The sequence below is a fragment of the Vigna radiata genome, unplaced genomic scaffold (assembly GCF_000741045.1).
Source record: "Vigna radiata var. radiata cultivar VC1973A unplaced genomic scaffold, Vradiata_ver6 scaffold_511, whole genome shotgun sequence".
Taxonomy (NCBI): Eukaryota; Viridiplantae; Streptophyta; class Magnoliopsida; order Fabales; family Fabaceae; genus Vigna; species Vigna radiata.
Window position 1 is genome coordinate 33,372 of NW_014542203.1, and position 12,433 is coordinate 45,804.

General features: G+C 36.8%; 3 protein-coding genes across 3 annotated transcripts; 1 reads left to right on the plus strand and 2 right to left on the minus strand.

Moving 5' to 3' along the window:
• The first annotated feature begins 1,691 nt into the window (after positions 1 to 1,691).
• On the plus strand, positions 1,692 to 6,825 carry LOC106779386. Its single transcript, XM_014667485.2, has 6 exons — positions 1,692 to 1,899; positions 1,965 to 2,323; positions 3,200 to 4,075; positions 4,448 to 4,906; positions 5,000 to 5,186; positions 5,377 to 6,825. Exons 1-6 carry the CDS (start codon positions 1,692 to 1,694, stop codon positions 6,351 to 6,353), a joined length of 3,066 nt encoding a protein of 1,021 aa, XP_014522971.2. The 3' UTR covers positions 6,354 to 6,825.
• Positions 6,616 to 9,211, minus strand: LOC106779388 (UPF0481 protein At3g47200-like). The gene is made up of 2 exons (XM_014667486.2): positions 7,561 to 9,211; positions 6,616 to 6,722 (listed from the first exon to the last, which is right to left on the minus strand). Exons 1-2 carry the CDS (start codon positions 8,634 to 8,636, stop codon positions 6,668 to 6,670), a joined length of 1,131 nt encoding a protein of 376 aa, XP_014522972.1. The 5' UTR covers positions 8,637 to 9,211; the 3' UTR covers positions 6,616 to 6,667.
• Positions 9,212 to 10,016: 805 nt separating this feature from the next.
• On the minus strand, positions 10,017 to 12,184 carry LOC106779385 (putative pentatricopeptide repeat-containing protein At5g59200, chloroplastic). Its single transcript, XM_014667484.2, has one exon. It carries the CDS (start codon positions 12,013 to 12,015, stop codon positions 10,114 to 10,116), a length of 1,902 nt encoding a protein of 633 aa, XP_014522970.1. The 5' UTR covers positions 12,016 to 12,184; the 3' UTR covers positions 10,017 to 10,113.
• Positions 12,185 to 12,433: the final 249 nt, after the last annotated feature.

The window sequence follows — 12,433 nt, forward strand, 5'->3', positions numbered from 1 at the left end:
TCTGGACTCCTTCATAATTCTATAGAGTTTTTGTTCAATTTAGTTTGCTGGCTGGAAACATTATATTGTATTTCATATCAGTTTGAAGCATTAGAATGCACTTCCATGTGTGTCTGGATCGTTTCTTTTATTGAATTGAGCAACTGGTATGGTTAAAATTTGAATTGGCCATTGGCAGTCTCTGCTAGCCATTTCAATCTGATATATTTGCCAAACCAGACTTGCTCCAAGTGCCAAAACACTGATCCAAACACTTTTGAATCCTGTGCTGAAATCTGCATACTGTTTTGGTTATGATTTAGCTTGAAATGACAACTCAGATAGTCAAAATTTGATTCATGAGTAAACTGATTCATTTGACTATTGATATAAGTCACATTTGACCATTAAAAGTTGCTGGAAGCTTTCAATTTGCCAATTAACATGGTTTGCTAAATATAGCCAACTCAGTTTCGTTTTGTCAGCCAAATTTCTGTTGAGAATAAGTTACAATGTTATGTTACTTTTGCTGACTAATTGTGCATCCGTTGTGTATGAATCTTGGTAGCAAAATGCGTGGTTTCATTCATTAAAAGAAAAGAATAGAAAGCATAAATCAAAATAGATTTGTATGCTGAATTGGAAAAGCAACTAGAACCCGTACCAAGTCATAACATTTGCCACTGGATGCATAGTATCAGCCTTTTCTTTGAGACAATTGGTCAAACACTTTTGACATAAATTTCAATTGAGTTGAATTGGATATCATTGCAACTTATCCTTTTGAAGTGCTAGCTGTTATTGAAACCATTTAATTTCTTGATTTTTGCTTATTTGGAATTCTGCCCACCAACTGTTTGTGACAATTACAGTGGGGGTGTTCTGATTTCATCTGCTGCAGCAGTATAACCAGTCAATTTTGCATTAACCTCTGTTGTTTCTGGATCCGTGTGAGTATTTTGATGGTTGCAGATCAGTTCCAGTTGGTTTGACATTCTTGGTAACATCTTAGGAAGAGGATTGGTGAATGAGAAGATTCAAAGAAAAGTCCTGGCTGAGAGATTCAAACTGCAGAATTCAAACCAGCAAGTGTGACAGCATTTTACTTAGTAGCTGTGAGCCTTGTGAGATGTAAAGTGTTGCATCAGATTTTGATTAAGAGCAACCAAAGCTGCCACATTAAAACCTCCTCATTGTTTTTCTATTTCATTTCTTTGTGTTTCTTCACCTTGTATTTTGTTTCTTTCTTCAATTTTTGTAAGTTGGCCATTTCAAGCAAGTGAGGTGGAAGAGCTCCTAAGTGTTCTTCCCTCATTTGCTAAATTGACTATAAAGTCTCATAACCTAAAAATTGATAGACAGTGAGTGTGTCTTAGATCCAAAGTCTAAGCCTCACCTAGGAGACCTCACCTTTACATTTCCATTGTCTTTAAGTTTCTTTTAATTTGCCATTTGTTTTCAATTTTCTTCTAGGGATCTCTTTTAGAGTCCGAATTTAGAGTCCTACTTCTTTGCTTTGTTTTTTAGTCTTCTTTTGTGATCTTAGAAGTAATCTTGGAGTAACAACTACCAAGTAAGTATCCTAGAAGATTTTTGACAAGGAAAAGGCTTGTTACTTAAGCAACCCTAGTGGTTCACCTCCCTTACCTGGAATTTGTTCTTGGGTGAAATCTAAGTAATTTGTAACACAAGAAAACTTTTAGAATCACAAAATGTTAAAACATCAATCTCCAAGAGTTAGTGATTATGAGGAACAAGTTACTCTCAAAGATATTTCAAAACAACTTAGAGAGCTAACTCAATGGAGAATTGACACTGAAAGAAAGATGGATTATGCTCAACAAGATAGGGAAAGGCAAATCACCATAATTCAAGATGAGTTGAGAGTCATGAGAGATGAGCAAGGGAGAATGAGGGGAAGTAGGAGTGGAGATTCTCACCATGAGGTAGAGAATTTTAGAATGGGAGATTATGATGGAGACCAGCGTATGAAGTCCTCTTCACAGCGTGCCGATCCTCGCCAGGGTTTGGTGGCCGGAGCGCGATCACATTTTACTCGAAGCATGATGGGAATAGTGGTGGGAAGAGTCCGGGGGTGACGCAGACAAGTAAGTTGAAGCTAGCGCTTGGACTGAAGATGATGAGAAGCTCCTTGTCCCAAAGGGTGATGATGTCCGCGACGGCGTCGACCCCGGCATCGCCGGTGACGGAGCGGAGTCCACGGTCACGCTCTGTGCCGCGACGGGCGATGACCATGGCGGAAGTCATGAGGCTACAGATGGGGGTGTCCGAGCAGAGTGATAACCGACTGAGGAAAACACTTGTGAGGACGCTTGTTGGTCAAGTAAGACAACATGTGCAGACATTTTTTGCACATTTAAACGTGTTCTTTTATTTGCATTGTGATCGTGATCTAAGATTTTAACTTATACAGCATTTGATTGTTTGCAGTAATCATAAAGTGTTACCTAAGCTGAAATTTTAACTTTTGTAATGCTTATTTGAAGAGTTGTATCTAGGAACTGGTAGGCATTATGATGTCTGTGTTTGTTTATTACATTGTTTAGTCTTTTCTTTTGGGTGAAGTTTCAATGTCGTTTTTGGCCTCTTTCCTGCTGCGGTTTTAGTTTTGCATAAAGGTTTTTGGCATAATCGTCAATGGCCTTTTATGTAAGTATTGAGTCAATGAAAATGACTTCGTTGCCAATTTGCTCCTTATAATGTGTTAAATAATGTTTTTGTTTCAATTAAACTAACCCTTCTTTTTAATTTATTTTAGTCTCTTTTAATAAATATATTTCGAGTTCCGTCCCTAGAGGTGTTGATTTTACATTGTTGGATATATTTGAGGTGTCGGGAACTCATGTAATATTGCTTCTAGAGTTTGCTGCACATGATTTTGCAAATGTTCAAAACTGAGATCTTTGTGCTCTGAAAAAAGTAGTTGGCTCTTATTCTATGCAAAATTGGAAATTGAAGACATCGGTGTATTAAGAGAACAAGGAATCTAACTACATGTATCANGCTTTTTGCTGTTTATAATTGACATCTTAGTGATCTAATTAAGTAATTAGTCTCTATTTTCGTGCATAAATGGAAGTTATGAGTACGGATAATATCTAAAATGGATTAAGAAAGCAGTGAATAAAAGGTGCCAATCTTGCTACTGTGGTGAAAAGTTCTTACATCATATTTTTCTTCGAAAACACTTGATATGCAGCTTGGGCGGCAAGCAGAAACTATCATTCTCCCATTGGAACTTCTTCGCCACTTAAAACCTTCAGAATTCAATGATTTCCATGAGTACCATTTGTGGCAGAAGAGGCAGCTAAAACTCCTTGAAGCTGGTCTCCTCGCTCACCCTGCAATTCCCATAGAAAAGAACAACACATATGCCATGAACCTTAAAGACATTATCCGTAGTGCTGAATTCAAACCCTTAGACACTTGCAAAAACTCAGACACCATGAGAACCTTCACCAACTCTGTGGTTTCCTTATCAATGAGAACTCCTAATGACAATCCCACCAATGTTTGCCACTGGGCTAATGGATACCCTGTGAACATTCACCTCTACATTTCCCTTCTCCAATCCATCTTTGATCTAACGGAGGAGACAGCAGTGCTTGATGAGTTGGAAGAGCAACTTGATCTGATAAAGAAAACTTGGTCAACATTGGGAATAAATAAGCCGATTCACAATGTTTGCTTTGCATGGGTGATGTTTCAGCAATATGTGGAAACTGGGCAGACAGAACCTGATCTTCTTTGTGCCACACATGCTACATTGAGTGAGGTGTCAAATGATACTAAGAAAGAAAAAGAGTCCTTGTATATTGAGATATTAACATCTATGCTCAGTTCACTCAAGGAATGGACAGATAAGAGATTTCTTAACTACCATGAACATTTTCAAGGTAATATCGGACAAATCGAAAATCTTCTTCCTGTGGTGAGGTTAGCAACCAAGATTTTGAGAGATGTCAAAGTTTCTGATGAAGAAATGCAAGATAGAGGAGATAAAACTACAAGGGATGCCTCCGAGGACCAGATTGATGATTATATTCGTTCTTCCGTGAAAAGTGCTTTTGAAAAGGTAGGTAGCAGTTAAGAAACAATCTAAAAGGTTGATATGTCAGAAGAATGCATAAAATTTGACCTTTTATTCTTGGTTTGTTTGATCATTTAAAATATGAATTTTTTTTATTTAAATTTCATTTGCCTTTTGTGCTCCCATTTCAGTAAAAATCATGTATTTTTAGTTCCATGCCAGGGACTAAAATCTTGTGATTCTTTTGCAATTTTAAAGGAATAATGGCAATGGTATTTGAATAGACTGAAGACATATCCTAGTCCAATTGACTTTTAATTCCTATAGTGGTGATTAACTTCTAGCATTTTCATTTTCTTTTTACTTTAAAAGTGAAAAGGAAATTATCATAATGTCTTTGTTTTCCGATGATTGTAGATGATGGAAGCAGCAAATAATAAATCTGCTGAATCTGAAACAAAGGTAGGAATAAGTGAGATTATGCTTAAAATGGCTCAGGAGACTGAAAATTTAGCAAAGAAGGAGAAACAAAGTTATAGTCCAGTATTGAAGAAATGGCATTCAATAGCAGCTGCAGTAGCAGCAATGACTCTAAACAATTGCTACGGACATGTGCTAAAGCAATATTTAAGTGAAATGACCACATCAGAAACGGTTGAGGTTATTTTAGTACTGCGTAGAGCAAAAGTTCTAGAAGACGTTTTGGTTCAAATGGTAGTTGAAGACTCAGTTGATTGTGAGGATGGAGGCAAAACAGTAGTGAGAGAGATGGTTCCTTTTGAAGTTGAGTCAACCACACTGATCCTGATTAGAAAATGGATGGATGAATCACTACTCAAAGTGAGAGATTGCTTTCAGAAAGCAAAAGAAAATGAAGTAAGTTTTACCCTCTGAACAAATATAATTGGAGGAGAACACAATACATTGTGCATTTAGGAGACTATGTAACATCTTTTCTTTTTTTTGAAGGCATGGAATCCAAAGTCTAAATCAGAGCCGTATGCAAAATCAGTAGTAGAGTTGATGAATTTGTCCAAGAAAGTTGTGCAAGAATTCTTTCAAATTCCAATATCAATAACTGAAGATTTAGTTCAAGAACTTGTTGATGGATTACAAAAAGTCTTGCGGGAATACATAATGTTTGTTGCAGCATGTGGTAAGTGGTTCTAAAGATCAATTTTTCTTCACTAGAAAGCTTCAAAGATATGTTTGGTTTGAATTTTAAATGAAAGACAAAAAACACTCTCCAAGACATGAAACTTATGGTACTAGTTAGTCCAGTCCTAATGACTAGGAAGCAGCAAAGAGCATTCTGATTTGTTATATTTTGATCTAAACTGTCTCAGGTTTGAAAGAGAACTACATTCCCTCGCTTCCTCCATTGACAAGGTGCAATAGGAACTCAAAGTTCCACAAGCTGTGGAAGATTGCTAGCCCATGCAGTGTTAGTTGTGAAGATCCAAACATATATTCTATATATGAAGCCAAGCATCCTCACTCATGCACTAGCCGTGGAACACAACGCCTCTACATTCGTCTCAACTCCTTGCACTATATCCTTTCTCATATTCCTCAACTTGACAAATCACTCTCCTTGTCAGAAGGAGTAGTTCCTTCAAATCGCCACAGTTCTGCCAATACTCAGAAAGTTCAAAGTAAGAGCGTTTCATACTTTGAAGCAACCAACACTGCCATCCTAGCAGCATGCCAGCATGTCTCAGAAGTTGCTTCCTACCGGCTCATGTTCTTTGACTCAAACCCTTTCTTCTACGATAGCCTCTATGTTGGTGATGTAGTCAACGCTAGGATCGACAAAATGTTGACAATCCTCAAGCATAACATCAAACTAATGACAGCAATTCTAACAGAAAGAGCTCAAGAACTGGCAGTGAAGCAAGTTATGAAGGCTTCCTTTGATGCATTCCTAACAGTTTTACTAGCTGGTGGAACCACCAGGGTGTTCAATGAATCTGATCACCAGTTTATACAAGAGGATTTTGAAAGTTTGAAGAAGGTGTTTCGCATTTGTGGAGAAGAATTGTTAGCAGAAAATATGGTGGAAAAAGAGGCTGAGGTTGTGGAGGGTGTAATAGAACTAATGGGAATGAGTACTGAACAATTGGTGGAAAACTTAAGTACCTTAACCGCTGAATCAGGTGGAGTAGGAGTCAATGGAAATAGCCAGAAGTTGTCAATGCCTCCAACTACAGGAAAGTGGAATAGAACAGACCCCAACACAATATTAAGGGTATTGTGCTATAGAAATGATCGAGTTGCAAATAGTTTCCTGAAAAGGACGTTCCAAATAGCAAGGAGGAGATGAGAACAAATAGCCATATCATGAACTTTTGCAAAACATAGTGGTAAAATAAATCCTCCTTCTAACTAGTATGAACAAGTTTCTGGGACAGGGGGTGAAGATTGTATAAAACAGGAACCAAAGTTTTGGAATACGCAATGGGGGAACATATTTGTTCAAGAAAGAACTGTCTTGCTTTCATCTCTAAGCTTGTTCAACATTAAACTGATTCAAGAAACAATTGCAGACTACAGATTATCTTCTGAATCATGTTTCTGTTAAAAGGAATTATTTTACCTTCTTTTTGAAGAAGGGTGAAAGAAAGAACCACGAATTTGTCATATAATTTGGTGTTGACGCATCTTTTTGCAGGAGTAGCTCATAGCTAGGATGCTGCGACCAGTTGGGTTGTTAGTCCATAGGGTTTAGAAAACAAAAGACCAAAGTGCTTGTGAGTAAAAATGGAAAATCATCTATCTTTTTGTTGTGTATTCAATGTGAACGTCTTAATAAGAGAAGGATTTTTGTTACTTAAAATGACAAGAGAGATAAAGAGAAAGAGAAGGATTTTTCCAAAATGTTGTTCTCACAATAGGTAAATGAACACTCAAGAATATATGAAACAACTAAAATACTTTTGCTTTTACCTTCCTAAACAAATCTGACCATGGATCAATGAAATTTGATACCGAAACAGTGTTCAAACACACTAGGCAAATGATAAGGAAGTTGAATAATAAATTTATCCAAAATGGATCCAAACCAATGCACACTTGTATTACTAAAGTATATATCTCTTAAAATAAACAATTTAAGGTGAGAATCAACCGACAAAATGTTCATTAGGATAATGTATTGTATATATTGAAGAAGATTTCCCAATAAAATTAACCGTGAAAAATGAAGTGACACTGAAAATATTAAAGATGTACTTCAAAAATCATTGAAAGTAAAAAAATGATCATTGCTTTAAAATTATTTACTTTAATGATTAAATACTAACATTCATAGTAACTTGATGAAGAATAACATCGATGCAAATTTAGAAGCTAAAAGACCAAAACAATTCTCTTAAAAGTTAAAAAAAAGAAAAACTAAACAAAATTTACTATTGTTGTCAATTCATAATGCTCTGTAGTCAGTATAGTGTGATTATGTACGCACATCAATCCTCAGAATTGATCAAACAAAATAGCAGTTAACTACTGATATTACAGAGAAAAATATTCACCCTTTTTTGAAGACTGCCACGATTGAACATACAGTCTGAATGAAGGTTAGCAAAAGTAGCACAATTGCAGCAACGGTAGATGCTATCTTCCAAGGTGTACTGAAGTAGTCATGTATAAAGATCGCCTTGTACTTGTTCCGAGGGTTTTCATAGAAAGCATTCAATTGATCACAGAAGCAGCGATAATCTGATTTAATGTAAGGCAGGGTAACATTGCAGCAGAGATTGTTAACCATTGTAGCCACTGCATCATCGTCACCCAACAAATTAACAATGATTTTCTTTTCAACGAGTATGTTCACATCTTTCCCTGTGTTGATAAGAAAATCTAGAATCATAATGTACTCGGTGATGTTAGGTGAACACAGAAGGTGGCATTGCTCAAATGCAATTATGTTCGTGATAAATATCTCAGTTGAGCTATGCACCTTAATGCATGGCATTGTCAACACACCCTTATGAAATATCAGGTCAAGTAAGCACGTACTTGGACTAACCTCAAAAACCAAACCAGCCTCCCTTAACCGGGTTGCACTATATAGATGATCAACTATATCGACTCTTCTTTCTCGAATCCTACGATCAAATGATGATGGTAGCATAAAAGTCCTGAGGAGATCAGTGAAGTGCACCACGCCAAGTACTTTTTCTGGCCTTATGTTTTGTTGGTTATGAGGTTTAAAATAGTTGAAACCAACATTGACAAAAGAGGGCAAGTCAAGAGTCTCGTGATGAGGAATTGCTAGGTTGTAGAGGCCCTCTACAACAAAGAAAGGAAGCTGATTTTCAAGTAGTATCAAGTCAAATACAACATCATTGGCCAACCATGGCTGTAACAATAAAGGGTCAATTTCTACCCATCTATCATAGTTATAAAATCTAAGGAAATGCTCAATTTTGAAGCAAGCATCAATTAGAACCATCCTTAGGAAATCATCACTACTGTGTTGAACTGGCTCTGCATAGCAGAGTCTGATAATCCTTTCCCACTCTTTAAGTTTACAAGCACATTCCTCCACACTTAGCTGAGACCTAGTGAAGAAGCTCTTGAGATACTGCAGTTTGAGGTTTTCCATTGGTTCAAGCCTAATGTCACCACCAGTCTAAAAGGGGTGTGAATGGGACCAATGGAAACAACTCTTGGGGTATAGGCTTGTTGATTAGGCTGGCGAATTTTGTGAGGCACTCTGTAAATGCATTGCTCATGGACTATAGAATTCTCAGGAAGTTCCACTTTGTCTAGCATCTCTCTCACCTGTTTCACTAAACCATGGTGTTCATTTATGTTTTCAGAAGACATAATTTCCCTGCTGAAGTGCTTGTCAAATCTTGAAAGAAATAAACCTGAAAGATGCACCCAGCACAACTCTAGGAATAAAATTGTGTTGTTTGTTCATACTATTCTTTTTCAAACATAGATGTAATGCACATAGGATCTAAAAGTATAGCCCCATGATCAAATCTTCTATGCCAATTGAACAACTGAAGTTGTTGAATTAATATGGGAACAAAAATCATCAAAATCTAACTCCAATACAAATATTTAGCTCTCTTGTTTAGAACACCTTAAAACAGGAAAAAGAAAACTGCGTAGAAAGAAAGACTTCAACGTCGTTTCAATGCAGAAATAAAAGAAAATAGGATCAAGAAAGAAGAAGGAACCTGATGATGAAGTTGCCACAGGAATTTCTTGTAAGGAATAGAATCAACAAGTTAATCTTCAAGTAGCATACAGAAATTCTCTGTTTCATTTAAGACGATGTTTCCAACTAACTTCTAGGAAGGTGGGGTTTAAAAGTCACTATTACGCGCTTTCATTTATTAATATATAACGTAGGCATAGGTTTTTGACACCATATTGTATATTCAGGTATGTCTGTAAATGTTACATTACTGCTTTCATTTCATGTTGTCTAGATAAACAAAAAACAATAATACTTTAACAAGCTTTTTCTAATTTATAGTATACTTGTTAAAACTTTCTTTCTTTCATTTACTTTTCAATTTTTCTCTTAATATTACTTTTTCAATTTCAAGTTTTTATCAATTTATTTCATGTACACACTGTCATATATGTGTGCTTCACCTTCGCTCTCCAAAAAAAAACACTATTTAAGATTTATTTTTTTCTTAAGTGTGAGTACACGGATTTAAAAATGAACTGTTTTTAAAGTTTATTGTTACATTTCATCAATTTTAAATATTATAAAAATACATTTAAGAATGATTATATTAAATAATTATGTTTCTGATATTGGTCACTTTCATTCAACATCAGTTANAAAATGTTTAGATAATTTAAAATTTTTCAATTCAACTGTAAAAAATTTCCAAGTGTATACTTAATTGAAACGTGAGTAGTAAGTACTGTATATAATAAATGATAGATATAATACAAGCATAGGTATATCATTAATATGACTATTCTACACATAAATTTAAGAGAAATCGTTATATAATATAATTCTGTCAAATCGAAACAGATGGATGATATATTAACAAATTCTAGGTTTCAATCATTATGCGTCTAATATATACTAAAATCAGTATTATTCACCAGTAATCATCACAAGAACAATCTCCATTTTCAAAATGATGGAATCTATTGCGATCTCTAACCACAATTTTTCGCCTAGTAATCTTCGCAATGAGCTTGATCATTGCGTGGCAATCAGCACATATTCTTAAATTTTTCCCAACTCTAAGTGTTGTGAAAGGTCGAGTTGAGATTAGTCCATAGCATATTGCAAGTCTCTCACTATGTACAGCCAAAGCCAATTCCTTTTGTTCATCATCAATATCATGTAAAGCCACCTCAGTTGCTGGTGAATAACCTTCCAACTTTGCCAAATAGTTCAACTCCTCTAACTTTTTGTAGATCTTTTTCCTCTCAGGGTGTCTAAGGTCTCCTGAAAGAAACTCATGAATTGCATTATTAACTTCAATAGAACTACACCCTGGTTCCTTTATCATTCCTCTCTTCTCCATCTTTTCTCTAACTTCTGCAGCATTGTTCCATCTTCCCAAGGAAGCATAGAAATTCGACAGCATGATGAATGATCCGGAATCTATCCCAGAATGTTCACTCAAAAGATTTGCAACTTTTTCTCCTATCTCTATGTTTCTGTGGATTTTACAAGCACTAAGTAAAGAACAAAGCATTTTATCATCAGCTTGTCCTCCCATCCTCAGAACGAAGTCAAAGGCCTCTTCAAGCCTACCTACCCTGCCAAGAATGTCAACCAAGCAGCCGTAGTGTTCTACTGCTGGTTCAATCCCATGAACCCTTTTCATTGATTGAAATATCTCACAACCCAAATCCACCAACCCTCCATGGCTGCAAGCATTCAAAACCCCAACAAATGTTATACCGTTTGGCCTAACCCTCTGCGTAAGCATTTCCCTAAACAACTGAACCGCTTCAATGCTCTTTCCATGCATGGCCAATCCCCCGATCATGGAATTATAAGTTGACACATCCTTCACTTTCACCCCGTCAAACAAAACATGTGCCTCATCTATGTCACCACACCTCGAATACATGTTGATCAAAGCGCCGGCAACAAACCAGTTAACCGCAATATCACACTTGCCCAAGTATGCATGAATCCATCGCCCGAGTTCCAAAGCTCCCAACTGTGAACACGCAGACAAGACACAAACAAAGGTAATCTCATTTGGCCTCACACCCTTTACTTGCATCTCCCTAAACATCTCCAACCCCCTATTGAACTCCCCATTCCTTACCAACCCATCAATCATCAATGTCCAGCACACCGTGTCCCGACTCCTCATCTCATTGAACACCCCAACCGCCTCCTCAACCATCCCACAGTCGAAACACGAACCCATCATAACGGTACTCGCTACAACATCCCGTTCAGGAATTTCATCAAAAACCTTCCACGCATCCTCCAGGATCCCACATTTCCCATACAATTCAACCAGCTTCAGCGCTATGGACCTATCCAAACTCAACCCATATTTCAAAACAAGCCCATGAACCTCTCTGCCACTTCCCAAGGCTCGTTGAAGCACACACGCTTTCAACACCGCAGTGACTACATACCTATCAGCCAAAATATGCCCACGAACCATTTGGCCAAACAAGTTGATGGCATCTGTGTAAGAGCCAAAGGACACAAACCCATCAATGAGGGAAGTGTAAAGGTACACATTTGGGTTTTGGGTGTAGTAGAAGAGCTTGGTGGCATGATCGATGGAGTTCAGCTTGCAATATTGCCGAAGAAGTTCGAAGGCCACAAAAGGGTCTTGTGAAGTTCCTGTTTTTATGGCGTGGCCGTGAATTGATTGAACATGTTTGGGGTTCCTGCGGTTCTTGAGAAGAAGTGAAATCACGTTTCTACGAAGGTAGGGATCGTTAGAGGTGGAATGTGGATTTGATGAGTGATGTTGTAGGTTTAATGTTATGGCGGGAACGCTGGAAATTATCATTTCATGAACAACGTTTTCGTTCTTCCTTGTTTGGTTATGGCCTTTTGAAACTGCAAATTAGCGTTTTGTACAGTATTTGGATCCACGTTTCCTTCCGTCAAACGCGTAGGTGTATAAGCTTCAGCTTCTGCTTTTAACATGACACGGTACTGCTAGTTATTGTGGGAAAATCACGAAGAAGTGTTGTTGATAAAATACCTGCAAATTAGCTCACAAATCTATATTTAAATATAAAAATTTAATTGTATAAATGCTTTTTAAGTCTTAATTAACCAATTAACAAAAAGAAATAAATGTTAATTATATATAGTTTTCAATTCTTACTTTGAATAACTTAATTATAAGATATTGGAATGACTTGATCACTGCCCTTAGGAGGAGACATATTCCATCATATTACCATAGAGAGCTTATGGAT

Excerpts from the sequence above, each read along its gene's own strand:
- LOC106779386 (XM_014667485.2), top strand. The coding sequence starts at position 1,692 with ATGTTAAAACATCAATCTCCAAGAGTTAGTGATTATGAGGAACAAGTT. Across the intron at positions 2,324-3,199 it reads TGAGGACGCTTGTTGGTCAA|CTTGGGCGGCAAGCAGAAAC; the intron begins GTAAGACAACAT and ends CTTGATATGCAG. Across the intron at positions 4,076-4,447 it reads TGAAAAGTGCTTTTGAAAAG|ATGATGGAAGCAGCAAATAA; the intron begins GTAGGTAGCAGT and ends CGATGATTGTAG.
- LOC106779388 (XM_014667486.2), bottom strand. The coding sequence starts at position 8,636 with ATGGAAAACCTCAAACTGCAGTATCTCAAGAGCTTCTTCACTAGGTCT. Across the intron at positions 6,723-7,560 it reads GTGGCAGTCTTCAAAAAAGG|CATCCTAGCTATGAGCTACT; the intron begins GTGAATATTTTT and ends AACTGGTCGCAG.
- LOC106779385 (XM_014667484.2), bottom strand. The coding sequence starts at position 12,015 with ATGATAATTTCCAGCGTTCCCGCCATAACATTAAACCTACAACATCAC.